At 44.1% G+C, this 15,543-nt stretch overlaps 1 protein-coding gene across 4 annotated transcripts in view; it reads left to right on the top strand.

The window, feature by feature from the left end:
- Positions 1-15,543, top strand: part of CRTAC1 (cartilage acidic protein 1) — a 537,130-nt gene that overhangs the window by 94,166 nt on the left and 427,421 nt on the right. For all 4 annotated transcript variants that reach the window (XM_066601101.1, XM_066601100.1, XM_066601103.1 and 1 more), the window contains one exon: positions 13,086-13,285. In XM_066601101.1, the coding sequence (XP_066457198.1) occupies positions 13,086-13,285 (200 nt within the window). The remainder of the gene's footprint in view (positions 1-13,085; positions 13,286-15,543) is intronic.

Here is a 15,543-nt window from a genome sequence, read left to right as displayed (position 1 = left end):
AGTAAAAGTGTGCTCTCCTGACCCCTGAGAAAACAACTATGGCAGCAAGTAGTTTACTCACTGAAGCAGTCCCGTTCCAGCCACTGCAACTTATGTATGCAACGAACCTTGCTTCCCCCGCTTGGGATCTGCATTCCTACGCATACAGTATGCAGCACAGATGCCAGGGGAAGAAGCAACCGAGTTGGCTGGACCAGACCTGCTTCAGTGAGCAAACTACTTAGTGCCATGGTTGCTACCCAGATGGAGATACTCACAGGGAGCAATTATATTTTACCAGCCATTAATATGGATGGTAAGAAATAAAAAAAAAACAGCACCGGCCTTGGAACTTAATTTTCATCCAATAATTTACCATCCGGGTTGCCTTAATATACGTCTCAATAATACGGTTGCCATTATAATAGTTAGATATCAGTTCTGCACAGCAAGATCAGTTTGAGATACGCATATTACAAATGCATTTTTGCACTTGTATTACAAACTAGTGTCCCGATCCGACCACAGGTCTACTGACCCAAACTTACAGCATCATAGTCCAAAATGCATCCAAGCTATGTTTGTCTGAAGCTGACCTGATAATGATTAGAAAATCAGTAATAGTATCCCCTCTGTGACACCAACTAGTAATAGTGTTCTCAACCAGTAATAGCACTCCCTCTGTGACCCCAGCTAGTAATAGTGTTCTCAACTAGTAATAGCGCTCACTCTGTGACCCCATTTTGCAAAAATATCCCATATGTGGTCCCAACTAGCAATGCGGTCACCTCTGTGTCTTCAATTAGCAATGATGTCCCCTTTGTGTCTCCAACTAGCATGGTGTCCCCTTTGTATCTCCAACTAGTACGGTGTCCCCTTTTTGTCTCCAACTAGCATGGTGTCTCCTTTGTGTCTCCAACTAGTACGGTGTCCCCTTTGTGTCTCCAACTAGTACAGTGTCCCCTTTTTGTCTCCAACTAGCATGGTGTCCCCTTTGTGTCTCCAACTAGTACCGTGTCCCCTTTGCATATCCAACTAGTACGGTGTCCCCTTTGCATCTCCAACTAGTACAGTGTCTCCTTTTTGTCTCCAACTAGTACGGTGTCCCCTTTTTGTCTCCAACTAGCATGGTGTCCCCTTTGTGTCTCCAACTAGTACGGTGTCCTCTCTGTGGCCTTAAATAGATAGACACAGTGCTTCTTTCACTGTACAGCCACTACCCTGCTCCGAACCTTCCATCAGGCAGCAGTGTACACAAGTTTCTTCAACTTACTCATAGATGTTTCAAATACTACACGCACCATAAAGAGAACAGCTGACTTCTCTCCCAGATTTTGTGCTCACAGTACAGTATACGACTATACGTACACAAACACAGGAGACGGGGAAGATTCAGCTGTTTGTTTCATAGTGTACATGGTGTCTGGAACTACTATGAGTCCGTTGAAGAAGCTTGTCATCCAAAGGTGCAACACAGATGCCTAACCATTTTTTCCGGCTTTCTTAATGGAATTACTGGCTGGGCTTGCGGTTTACCAGTTGTGTGGCAACCCTAAATCCTGGAGAATTAGTAAGAATTGGATTATTACTCCAATCAATGCAGTAGTTATATTGGCCATATTCAAGTGCCTATAGACACTTAGTTCATTCGAGACTAAAAGGAAAAACCAAATCACAGAAGGGACAATATATACTGAGGGGTGATCCTAACCCATTACACTATAATATCTCAGATATATGGGAGACACAACTAGGGAGATTGACAACGTTCCATCTCTCCATGTATATATTGTCCCTCTAATGGGAAGTCCCTATGGCACGAGAACTGCGTAGCCATACCTGAGACGTATAAACTGAGTCTAAAATCACACTTCCGTCATGTGGTAACACCGTGACCTTTATCAGCACGTGTGTTCTGTTCATTGTTGTTTTGTCTTTGTCTTATTGTTTCATCAGTTGATGAGTGTCTTGAGCCCAAAGTGTGTGTTTTAATGTAACAGGAATAAAATATTATAGTTTTAAAGGGATCTTCTGTGATTTGGGCATTTTATAAATTAGTTCCCTCTGCCTCTGTGATTCTAAAAGGAAAAACCAAATTCATTGCTCTGGTCAGGGATGTAGATGCTGGGGCTGGTGGCCACCTGCCTAGGGTTTTGTATGAAGAGGGGTGCCACTAGTTCTAGAACCAGGTGTAACTATAGGGGGTACAGAGATAGCAGCCTCACCCAGGCCTCGGTGCCTATAGGGGCCCAAAGACCTTGCTGCCACATAGTAATGAGCAGTATTAAAAATGGCACATGGTAGGTAGAGGCCATATTGCAAATTTTGCATTTGGGGCCCAGGAGCTTCAAGTTACGGCTTTGACTTCAGACTTGAACATGTGAGTGAGGAATCGGGTTTTCCACGAATTATACTATAACTTTAGGATATCGACAGGAGCCTGATAACAGATTACAGTGGATTAGCAGTTTCTGCGTCCTTCAGACAGACATCTTCTTGTATCTGGAGGGACGCAGTATTTACCCGTGATCCTTGTTCTTTAGTAACAACTTGTTGTCGAGGATGCCAAGTTAATCTCTTTCATTCATTGACCCAAGACTATGCAAATTGATTTTTCTAGACGATCATATGTCTACCTACAGAATTACAGAATGATGAATCAGACGTGGGCTACTGGTTTAAAGTAAAAGTAGCAAAAATTCTCAGAATTATAGTTTGATTCATTCTTTTAATTAAGGTTACAATGTACATCACGTCCTCATATTAGCAGAGCCCCCTGCATAGTGTTGCAGCTGTGATCCTGCACACTATCGCCACTCTTCTCCCTACTCCTCTCCATTCCACCATATTCCCATCTTGGGAATCCTATTTCAATGTGTATGAAATTGCAAAACAATGCACTCACCCATAAGATGCTCATTTCCAAAATGCTCCGTTCTCCAGATATTGCAACTATTGATTCCTCTGACCTCTGGTTGTTTACTACGCAGTGCCCAGGAAACAGATCACCGCTTCTATGGAAGCACTCCCAGCTTACTGTAGAATTACAGAATGTCCACCAGAAGTTCTGCCAGGTCCCCAAGAAGGTTCTTCAGGACCGTAGCCTCTCTTACTGAGCAGCTGTCTATTCTGAGACATAGAGGGACCCTGCTTCATGATGTTCATATATCCTAACAGGGGATGCCATCTTAACACAATGCCTTTAAGTATAGGATGGACATGTTTATTTTTGAGTACAAGTTTTAACCCTTTCTAATCCACTGTCTGATGTCTAAAGACATTGTGATTTAAGGCTGTACAGCTCTGATGTTGGAAGACGTCCGTCGGGGTTCTCTTACTGTATATTGCCAGCCCCTCTGCTGTCGAAGCCTATTAAACGTGTCACCTCATGCAATACTGGCTTTAGCCAGCAGATGGCAGCGTTTTATAACGGCAGAAAAAGAGTAAGCTCCCAAGGAAAACCAGAATACAAATTAGATTGGAAAGGGTTAAAAGGGTTGTCTGCTACTTTTTCTATTGATGATGAATCCTCAAGATAATTACAGAAGCGCATGCCTAAGCACTCATACATATTTAATATCTGAATAGAAATGGCACAACTGTTGTTTATACTCATCACATAAAAAATGCAAGGTCCTTAGTGCACCTTCTGATCAAAACATAAGGGCCCATCTGCCATGTCCAGGTGAACCTTATAGGATGGATTCTTAGCTCTAGACACATGTCTCTTTGGGCAAACAGTCAGTAAATGAATGGTAAAGCTGGATACCTGACTATATAATGTGTGCTACAAACATTTTTATGCAGTTAATATAAACAATTGTGCAATTTCATTCAGATATTGAATGTGTATGAGTGCTGAGGCGTGTGTTTCTAGTACTATATTTGTTGCAGCCATGACCTGTATGCATATTCTCATTTAATTTCTTTGCTGGAAGTGCTGACTTTGTTTTTTCTTGCCTTACCTCAGGGTGAGTCATCAATAGTTGATTGGCAGGGGTCCACCACTCTGGATCCCCACTGATATCTTGCCTACTGTTAGTGTGGACAGCACTAGAAGCAGATAACGCTATCCATATTGCAGTGACCCAGTTTGGTACTGCAGACACAGCTGCCATCAATGGCGTAAATTGAAGCTTCTGGGCCCCCATGCAAAATTCATAGTATTGGGATCCCTATATGGAGAAAAGTGGCCTTATGGGCCCCTTAAGGCTCCTGGGCCCGGGTGCAACCGCATCCTGTGCACCCCCTATAGTGACGCCCCAGGCTGCCATTGAATTTAGTGGGAGTTGTGTCTGTAGCCCTAAACTGGGCTGTTACAGTGCTGTCCCAACTGACATCAGCTAAACAATAGAAAAAGTCCTGGACAACCCCTTTAAATTTTTAACTGAGTTTTTGATTCCTGAGATGAGGCTTTCGGCTTTGAATGTAATTTCCAAGTTGTATTTTTGAGTGGAAGCTTTTGGTTTTTAAGTGGATGCTTAAGTTGTTTTGAGTGTAGTTTTTGATTGGGGTCCTCGGTTTTTGTGATGTTTTATAATTTGTGAGTGAAGGTTTTAGATCTTCTACATAATGTTTTACAGCTTGGAGCCTCGTGTGGCGGAGAGTGTTAAGGCAGCAGAAATGTAGTCCTAAGCTCTCGCTCACGACCTGAAGGTTGCGGGTGCAATCGCTGCTTGGTTCAGGTAGCTGGCTCAAGGATGACTCAGTCTTCTGAGGTCGGTAAAAAGAGTACCCAGCTTGCTTGGGGGGTAACAGATGACTGAGAAAGGTAATGTCAAACCACCCCGCATAAACAGTCTGCCAAGAAGCCGTCACTCTAGGAGACAGTCATGACTCGGTGTTTGCACCAGGGGACTTTACCTTACACAATGTTTTAGATTTTTGAGTGGAAGTTTTACATTTAGGCCTCCCGCACACGGGCGGATTTGCATTGCAAAATCCGGAGCGGGATTCCGCCGACACATTTGCAGAAGAGGGGAAGACACTGCACAGGTAAGCTGGGGTCACCGGCTGGGCAACGGGTTGAACTCCGCTGCGGGAATCCAACCCGCCCGTGTGCAGGAAGCCTTAGAATGGAGTTTTTGATTTTTGAGTTGCCACTTTAGGTCCTCAGTATATTTTTTTAGTTGTGCCTTCATGTTTGAGTGGGAGCTTTACATGTCTGCTTCTTGCTCTACTTGCTCATTCTTCCATGAGCCTATAGCCATGGCTCATATGTTTTAGCACCTATAAACAATGTTTTCATCAAATCCCTTAGGCCCGTCACAGTACTCTTGTTTCACCTTCTCTCACTCAGTCAGTGCTTTCCAAAAATCTCTTTGTATTTGTGTTACCAAGCATTACCTTGACATCTAATCTTCATTCTCATAGATCTTCCTTTGTTTCACCGTCACTTCTTGCATCTCTTATTATTTTGTGGCGCTTTCAGCATCTCATCATCTTTCCATCTCTCTTCGAGTCGTCTTCTCCCTTTTGTACTGCACATCTTGTGTCTATCCTGCTCCATTAACGCTTCCTTATGTTACCCGTCTTGTCCTACTATATCATAAACTGGAAATGGTTACGGCAGACGGCATACTGATAGGAGACACCCGCAGCGAACTGTCTCCCTTTGTGCATCCTTCATATCCTGTTAGAAAAAGATAATACAAAAAGAGTATTTGTACGTCGGCTCCTCGGAGCTTTACAAAGCTGACTTTGAGATGTGCACTTTATTTTTAGGTAATAACTCAGTTTTCTATCACTTTTATCTGCTCGCTCTTTGCATTTACTGGATTCTGCATACAATGCAGTTATAATGGTAATGGATTGCAGTCATCTGCCTATTGATATAAGCAGCATTTCTCCATCTGTCAGGAAAACTATACAAGAGTTTTCAGAAAATTTACAGCAAAATACAAAAAGCACGAAAGGATACAAAATAATGTATTAACGTGTAAATGGCTGAAGCATTCTGTGAAGTGCATTCACAATCTGCATTTAATATTGCTCAGCCTGTGTTTGCTTGCCCATAGATATCATTGTGGAGTACTTTCCATAAAAGTAGACTATGCTAATGCATTGAGCAGCTTCCTTTCATATGTCAGGAACTTAAAAGAGTTGCTCCACTTCTAGTTGTTTTGCAGCCTGAAGCAGACATTGCATAGTGGTCCGGGTTGGTACTGCAAGCTGAGTCCAATTGACGTGAAGGGGACACACCCAAGCCACTGTGCAATGTATGGAGATGTCTTGCTACATTCTTCCTGGACTGCCAAAAAACCCTGGGATCCCATGGCACAGGGCAGTCAGGACGGACATGTAACATTGCTATACAGGTGGCTAGACACAGGAGCAAACAGACAAACAGGGCCCTAACGTCCGCCTATTAATGGACAAAGGGGACAGGAAAGGCTCGGGTGTCCGCCCACCTACAGAGGGTAGGACAAACAAATAAGAACCGAGTGTCCAGCAACTATAGGACTGATGGATCAGACATAGAATGGAAAACAGACATAAAACAGACTGACAAATGCTCAAAACACACACCTGGCATACCTGCACACATAAACAAATGGAATAGATATGGAATGAGGCATTAGTTCATATTTTGGCCAAGATACTTAAGCCCACGAGCCTGCCGACAAGGGTCCTCATTGTCTCATGGGTCCCTACTCTCACAAGACAACTTACATGTGAATCCTGCCTGCAAGTGGCACGATCGTCCCAATTGGTTCTGCTCCAAGCTAGAACCTATGGACCTAACTCGCAATTGATGGTAAACGATCCAAGCAGTGCAAGACACCGTTCACACCAATACATCAGGGTTCACATGCAACACGGAACAGGACTGATCACACACACACAGCACAACATGCATGTTTGTTGGGAAACCAGCAGGGATACCAGAGAAGCTGGTATTTATGTGCAGCAGACCAATGGTGATTGGCTGGCTGGAGAACTCCACACCCAGTCAGCCAAATTATCCCACACCTGTGAAGGTGTGCTTCTGGAACCTCATAGAACTACAGGTCCCAGCAACACGACCTAAAATGTCTGCTTCCTGCAGCAAAACAGCGACAAGTGGGGCAACCCCTTTAACCCTTTAATGTCACAGAAGGTAAGTTTACGTCCTGGCAGGGTGGTAGTTAACGCAATAGTAACAAGCTGTACAATAAAAAAAGATATCATGTCATTTGCTGTTAAAAAAAAACAAAACTATGGCAGAATTGATGTGTCTGCTTTTCCTGCCCCCCCCCCCCCAAAAAAAATGGATAAAATCAATAGAAAAATAAAAACGTTATGGCTTTTGAAAAGTGGGGATGAAAATTCCCCCAAGATCCTTGTGTCCTTTGGCCAAAATAAGCAGCACCACTAAGGGTTTACGTTTTCTTTTGATCTACGTAGGTCCAATTTCTGTATAAGGATGTAGCAATTGTTATATGTGTTAAATATTAAGTTAATGTTTGCTACATCTGTATGGCTTTCACAGTTGGGGCTTTGCTTTTCTGATATAGAGCTGTAAATCCGCAGCATAAAATTAAATAATAAAATTCTGGCTGCCCCTTGCTGCCACTAGGGGGAGATAAGCAGTATACTGTATAATATGTATACACTAGGTTGTAGTATTATTTATAGCACCAGTGGTGTTTATAGTGGCGCCACTTTTAATATAATATATGAATAACCTCATCACATGTAACTCACTGAAGGACCTGCGATGACGGTTGAAGTTGGTCAAAATATTGAAGGACCTGTGATAACGTCACTGTCATGTGATCAGGGGCGGAGCTCAGAGCTCTACTGATTCAGCCATTGGCTGAGATGAAGGACCTGTGATGACGTCAGCATCATGTGATCAGGGGCTGAGCATGTAACCCACTCAGTCACTCACGGACAAGTGGCTGTTAGTACTTTGACTAGTATTTATTAGGAAATTATAGTACCGGTGTTTCTGGTGGTGCCACACAGCTCTGCTTCATGCACCTCACACACACAGCACTGCTACATGCATTGTTCATCCCATACAACAGGGATCAGAAGCAGCACAGTACTGAAGATGAAGGACCTGTGATAACGTCACCGACATGCTCTGCTCCTGATCATATGACAGTGACGCATATCCCTAGCGAATGACTTATATGCTCAGCCCATGATCACATGACGGTGATGTCATCAAAGGTCCTTCATTATTAGTATTCCATAGCAACTGAGGCTGCAGGGAGTTTGTAGTCCACTGATAATCTGCAAAAGGATGCAGGCCCTGTGATAATGTCACTGCCATGTGATCAGGGGCAGAGCATGTAACTCCCTCACTGAGCATGAAGGACCTTTGATGATGTCACCATTATGTGATTAGGGGCGGAGCATGTAAGTCACTCACAAACCCATTCACTACTCACTCACGCACGGACAGACAGGTCGCCATTAATATTATGATTAAAGGGAACCTATCACTGAGGACAGCACAAAGAAGTGACAGATGCGTTAATTTCATCAGTCTGTCTCTCATGGGGTAATGACATGCTGTCCTTAGCTTCAAAGCAGATTGCGTCACTAAGGGTTAAACAAGAAATAGTGTAAAATTCTAAAAATCTACAATCCTCAAGACCTTTGATGTGCCAGAATATGGGAACTCATTTCAGAATTACACATATAAGCTCATGTATTTGCAAACACACTGGTTAGAGATATTGTGTCCCTCTCGTACAGGTTCTAAAAACATGACTTGCTGTAAAAGTTATTTTTTCTCTTCTTTTTAAAATCTCTTCTTGATACTTTTCAAGCCTAGTCAAGCTAAAATACCATTATAGAGTAGAATGCGGTTGCTAGCTTTGAACAGTAGATAGATATAAGGTTGCTAGCGAAGATAGATAGATAGATAGATAGATAGATAAGTATCTCAGATACTGACAATGTACATGGGGCCACAGAGGGACTACAAACTGGCCCCATATCTGGAAATCCTACCAGACCCCAGAGAGTGCCCAATCCTGAGCTGCTACAGACTGAGCGCCTACAACCTGTTCATCAAATCACGGTAGTACAAACAGAACTACAAGCCCAGGCAGGACAGACTGTGCCAACAGTGAGTCCAGCAGATGTGAAGAACGAGGCCTACTTTCTACTGCGATGCCCTAGATATTCAGAGGGACGCTCAGGAGACTCTGATCTCTGCCTGGACTTCAGCTCCATTGAAGAGAAAGACAAACTCTACATCAGTTTTTCCCAATTCCAAGCCTCAAGTCTCCTCAACAGGTCATGTTTCTGGATTCCCTCAGACATTGCCACAGGTGTTCTTACTATAGGATAACCTGAAAACATGACCTGTTGAGGTTTCTTGAGGAGTGGAGTTGGGAAACACTTCTCTACATCCTGCTGAGGAAACAGGAAAACACAGCTGCCATAGCAGTGCCTGCCATAGACTGAGAAGAGGGTGATGTGCCATTGCCTATACCCCCTACATGTCATACACAAGGCCCGCCATCACGTTTTATGTGGCCTGTCGGCCGTGCAGTGGCCTGACAAGCATTGCAGCTGCGGTCTGGTGGCAGCAGTGTTGAGTCTGTGACCGCTGACCTCTGTGGGCCATCCTATATGCAGCACAGACGCCAAGGGGAGTGGTGAGCAGTCACAGATTCTGCACTGCTGCCGCTGGATTGGACTTGCAGGCTCAGTGAGTGGAATGCCTGTGGGGAAGCTGGCCGGACAAAGGCCAATAAGGAGTTCCCTATTACTACTGGGATTACTACGGAGGGGTCACTAATTACTACTGGGACCAATATAGGGGACACTATTATTACTGGAGCCACTATGGGTGTCACTATTACTACTGGGGCCACCAATATAACGGACAGTTACTACTGGGGCCTCTATGGAGTCACTATTATTACCAGGGCAATAAATATAGGGGACACTTACAACTGGGCCACTATAGGTGTCACTATTACTACTGGAGCCACTATGGGTATCACTATTACTACTGGGGCCACCAATATAGGGGACACTTACCACTGGGGCCACTATGGAGATCACTATTATTGCTGGGGCAACCAATATAGGGGACACTTACTACTCAGCCAACTATTACTACTGAGGCCAATATGGAAAGCACTATAACTACTGGGGCCACTATGGGGGCACTATTACTACTAGAGCCTCCAATATAAGGGACACTTACTACTGGGGCCACAATGGGAGTCACTATTACTACTATGGCTACTATGGGAGGGTCACTATTACTACTGAAGCCACTATAGGGGTCACTATTATTGCTAGGGTCACTATGAGGGTCACTATTATTATTACTGCCGCAACTATGGGGGTCATAATTACTATACAATCGGCCCTTTGAAGGCATCCATAAGGCTGATGTGGCCCTCGGTGAAAATGAGTTTGACACCCTGCCCTACATGATATGGCATGGACCTCCATACCACCCATTTCTCCAAAATCCTCTGCTCTATCCCTTAATCCCCATTTCTCTTGCTTTGGCAATTCTAATGTCTATTTAGTCATACCAATAAAGCTTTATTGAATTGAATGAGTAGAGAGTTAGGAGATAGATAGGAGGTTTTAGGCCCGGAAAACCAGGTAATGATTGATGTCTTGTAAGAATCTAGAACAATGGAAGTGTCCATGGTAACGGTAAGGAATAGATGAGACATTGTATAAAAGGAAAGCATTTGAGGTCAGGATGCTATCATTATGTCCATATTTTACCCTTTGAAGGTTGCGGCGGTTTGTGAATGTGTGTCTGCACTTGAGAATAGCACTCGGCCGGCATCTTGTGCAGCTATATAGCGGTCATTTCTTCCCCGGAAAATAGGACAGTTGACACTTATACTGTGAGAGTTGATAGTGAAGAATCCGGAACGCAGGAGCTGAGTTCTAATGAAGAAAATCAGCCGTTGTTTATGATTTGCAACTGGGAGGCTTTCTTAAAGCGATCCTCCGGGCCAGGAGAAACAAAGATGGCGGCACCGGTCTCTGACTACCTGATGCACACTGCGTATAGAATGCATTGGTAGTCTAAGACACTACTTGCTGATCTGACTGGCCAGCACTGGTCATGTGGATGGCAATTGGTAATCAAAGTAGCATGTAGTGTCTTATAGTAATGTACAGGGTGTATCAGGTAGTCAGAGAAGCTGGAGTGGCCATCTTTGTTTCTCCAGGCCTGGAGAGTCGCTTTAAATCAAGTCTATTCACAAATTTTTGCCTATTAAACTGAAACATGAGCACCTGGATGATGATTAAACAGCACCATTACCTCTATGCACTATGACTCCCATCTCTAGATAAGGGCTCTTTTTCATGGGCGCTGTGATTTTCGGCCACCCACCCACTTTGCGGGCAAAAGTCGCATGAACAAGTGGCAGCCGCGACCTAGTCACAGCTGCATCTCCCGTTTTCTTGCCCATTCAGATGGTTGGGCTGCGGCATCTATACCGGAATTCCATTGGCTGGAGGGGGAGAGAGTTCAACTCTGCTAAACTCCTTCCCACTCTCGGACTCTTGCTGGCTGCTGGCAAAGGAAAGGCCGGCAGCTTAACATAGTTAGTTCGCTAAACTCCCTCCCTTTCTCTGCCTATGGGAGCTGCTGGCAAGGGGAGGGAAAGGGAATTTAGCAATGTGCGCCACTGCTAAACTCCTCTCCCCTTCCTTTTTCTGATGGCTCTCATAGGCTTCCAAAAAAGAGTCTATGGGAACGGCTGGCGTATTCCCGCAAAAGATAGGACAAGCCCTATCTTTTCCAGTCGTGCGTAAAAGCGGACGGCAAGAATATGCACCATATGCGCTATCTTTTCTGGCCAGCCAATTGTACGCACCGGAAAATTGCCCATCTGAACGGATGCATTGAAATCCAATGCTTCAGACGGTCGCGATTTTCAGCGTTTTATCGCAGCAAAATAGCCGTAAAGAAAAGGCTTGTGCAAGACTAACCTAAAGACGCAAAAAGGCTTCCTGCACCGTAAATTAATTAGCCTCAGATTGTTCGATGGGCGGTTCACATCTGCCAGTGGGCCAGGTTCTCTCCGTCCCCCTCCTCTAATAAAAACACCCCTTGTATACTGATAGCTCCGGCTGCTGGGAGCCTGAGAGTTCACATGGTAATCCATAAGCTTCAACTTATGCTTTTAATAGGAATCTATCAGCAAATATATCCAAGTATGTTTTTTTGACTGTTTGCCTCATTAGAGAGAGAAAGAGAGAGAACGAACACACACAGGAACCAAGAAAAAAAAAAAGCTCGGGACCCGGCGTCCCACATACAAAAATGCTCAAGTCAATGGGGTTCGTTACTCAAGTAGAGCTCTCGACTTTTACGAAAAGCTCGACTTGAATAATGCGCACCTGAGCATTTGGGTGCTCGCTCATCTCTAGTCATTTTATTAGAGACCCCCATCAAGTAGTGTGTTGGACCTCCTTTGGTCTTCTGAACTCCATCAATTCATCATGGCATAGATTCCACTAGGTGATGAAATCATTATTCAAGAATATTGGCCCATATGGACAGGAAGCTAGATGGAGGTACTGAAATGTTCTGACTGAAGGATTCATCAATTCATGCTGCTTGTGCCAAATTCTGACCTCCCATCAGTACGGGGCAACAGAAAGCTATATTAATTGGAGCACCGGTGTTGGATTCGGCTGCTTTTGACTGTTCAGCGCCCATTCATCAGAACAGTTGCTGACATCCTCCTCTGACCCTTTTCGGCGATGCGTTGTTACATCCACAGGACCCCCTTTTGCTGGATGTTTTTACTCGATCACACCATTCTTGGTATATTCTCCACATCACTGCACAAGAATTATGGGGGTTCTACAAATTCCAGTTGTGTCCTACTAGCAGCTTTAAAACTCAACATGTGGGGTATTATGAAAATTCAAAAACATTTCGAATATGCAAAAAACCCTTCTAAAACCTGAATAAGTTGCTCTAAAAGTCACTCTATAACTGTATTCTCTCTGTCTGTGTAATTCTTGTTGAGTTTTGTAGCACCTATAATTGTTGTGTCATATTGTGGATTCGGGACTTTCTTTGTACGGATGTTGCCTGTTATTTATTATCCATTGTTGATGTGAATATTGGCTTTGAATAGAACATATGATTTATTTTCAAGGTGTCCAAGATGATGTTCCTTGTCTTGCTGCTCTCCATTGTTCTCTGCTGCGGAGGAGCGCAACGTTCAGAGCCAATGTTCACAGCTGTTACCAACACCGTTCTACCACCGGACTATGAAAGTAACCCAACACAACTCAACTATGGGGTTGCCATCACTGATGTGGACAACGACGGAGACTTTGAAATTGTAGTGGCTGGGTAAGTGCTTATATATTGTACAACTACACATACTGTTAAAGGGGTTTTTTGGAGGAAAACTATTGAGGACCTATATGTAGGACAAGTCAATAGCCGATCGGCAAGGATCTACTGCTTGGATCCCTCGATGATCGGCTGATATCCCCTCAGAGTGCTGTCCATCGCTCAGTGGCTTGCTTTGGTAGTGCAGCCCTCTCCTATTCAGGCCACTTCCAAACAGAATACCTACTGTAGCATCTTCTCATCAGCTAAATGGTGGGGATTAGAGATGAGCGAACGTACTCGTTTCGAATAATGACTCGATCGAGCACCGCGATTTTCGAGTACTTCACTACTCGGGTGAAAAGATTCGGGGGGCGCCGGGGGGCGGGGGGAGGCGTGTCGGAGCGGGGGATAGCAGCGGGGAACAGGGGGGAGCCCTCTCTCTGTCCCTCTCCCCCCCCACTTCCCGCTGTAACCCCCCACTCACCCACGGCGCCCCCCGAATCTTTTCGTCCGAGTACAGAAGTACTCAAAAATCGCGGCGCTCGGGTGAAAAAGGGGCATGGCCGAGTAGGTTCGCTCATCTCTAGTGGGGATCCCGAGTAGAAGACCCCCACCGATCTGCTAATGATAACATATCCTAATAATCAATAGCTTTCCTCTGGAGAAACCCTTCAAACAACTGTCATACTTTAACCCTAAATAGGGTTGTCTCATCATAGACCATCTTTTTTACATGGGAGTCAGTCTTGCAACCACCAGCACATGGGAACCTGGCAACTACCTAAGGATTAGTATTACATAGTGGGCCTTCAGATAAATGGCTGTCCATATATTATGCGGATAGCCCTGATGGGGTGTCCCCTTTATTGACCAGTGTTTGGATCCTTGATAACCAGACATGTTTGGACATGTAGTGACCTAAAGGGTTTGTCTCATTTCTAGCTGTTTTGCTGCAGGAAGCAGATAGCTCCATAAATTGAGCAGTGGTCCTGGTTGGTACTGCAGGTAAAACATCTAGAAGTATGACAGCCTCTTTAAGGGCCCTAACAATTTCCTCTGTTACTGTCACTCATGTGTTGTACATTGTGACATTATCCAAGATGTACAGGCTATGATGTTACAACACATCCAAAATATTGTATGTGCCTCTTATTAAATGTGTGACGACAAGTTCATTAAAACGTATTTGTAATCACACATTGCTGGTAGCGATAATCTTCTCCCCCCCCCCACCTCCCCCACACCTTGCGGCCATAATTGACTTTGCTGCAATAAATTGAATGAGCAGCAGTTATTAATTATATCATGTAACATCGGCTGCATAGATGACAGCAAATCACTGAGGAACGATGGATGAAGGGTGTGAAACGTGAATGTAGAATGTCATGTATGATGCTACAACAACCGGAGAAGAGTCAACAAGACATAAGATATCCACCTTAAGATGATTTACCCTTGATTCCACTTTAAAATGACCCTCCAGTCCTGGACAAACAAAGATGGCCAAACATCTACCTGATGCACGCCGTACATTAATATGCATTGATAGTCTAAAACACAACATTGCATCTAAAACAAAAAATGGAGCAACCTTCTAAATAATTTCTATTTCCAAGATCTTTATGTAGGTCAATGAGTTTCAGTTCTAACAGACTTTTCATACACCGGTGTAGGTAAACTAGCATTTTCTTTCCAGTGAAGAGAGGGCTTTATGTGAGAGGTTCTTTGTCACCATGTGAGGAAGGACATGGAGTCAATCTAAAGATTATACTATGAGAATTACACATTGAGCCAGTGTGTACACACATTGCATTACTTTTCCTGTATGGACTCTGAGTTACATCCCGTATTATACTCCAGAGCTGAACTCACTATTCTACTGGTGGAGTCAATGTGTACATACATTACTTATCCTGTACTGATCCTGAGTTATATCCTATATTATACTCCAGAGCTGCACTCACTATTCTGCTGGTGGAGTCACTGTGTACATACATTACTTATCCTGTACTGATCCTGAGTTACATCCTATATTATACTCCAGAGCTGCACTCACTATTCTGTTGGTGGAGTCACTGTGTACATGCATTACTTATCCTGTACTGATCCTGAGTTACATGCTGTATTATACTCCAGAGCTGCACTCACTGTTATGCTGGTGGAGTCACTGTGTACATACATTACTTATCCTGTAATGATCCTGAGTTACATCCTGTATTATACTCCAGAGCTGCACTCACTAGTCTGCTGGTGGAGTCACTGTGTATATGCAT

Source organism: Eleutherodactylus coqui, chromosome 4, assembly GCF_035609145.1.
Source record: "Eleutherodactylus coqui strain aEleCoq1 chromosome 4, aEleCoq1.hap1, whole genome shotgun sequence".
Classification (NCBI taxonomy): Eukaryota; Metazoa; Chordata; class Amphibia; order Anura; family Eleutherodactylidae; genus Eleutherodactylus; species Eleutherodactylus coqui.
This window is presented reverse-complemented; position numbering and strand designations above follow the sequence as displayed.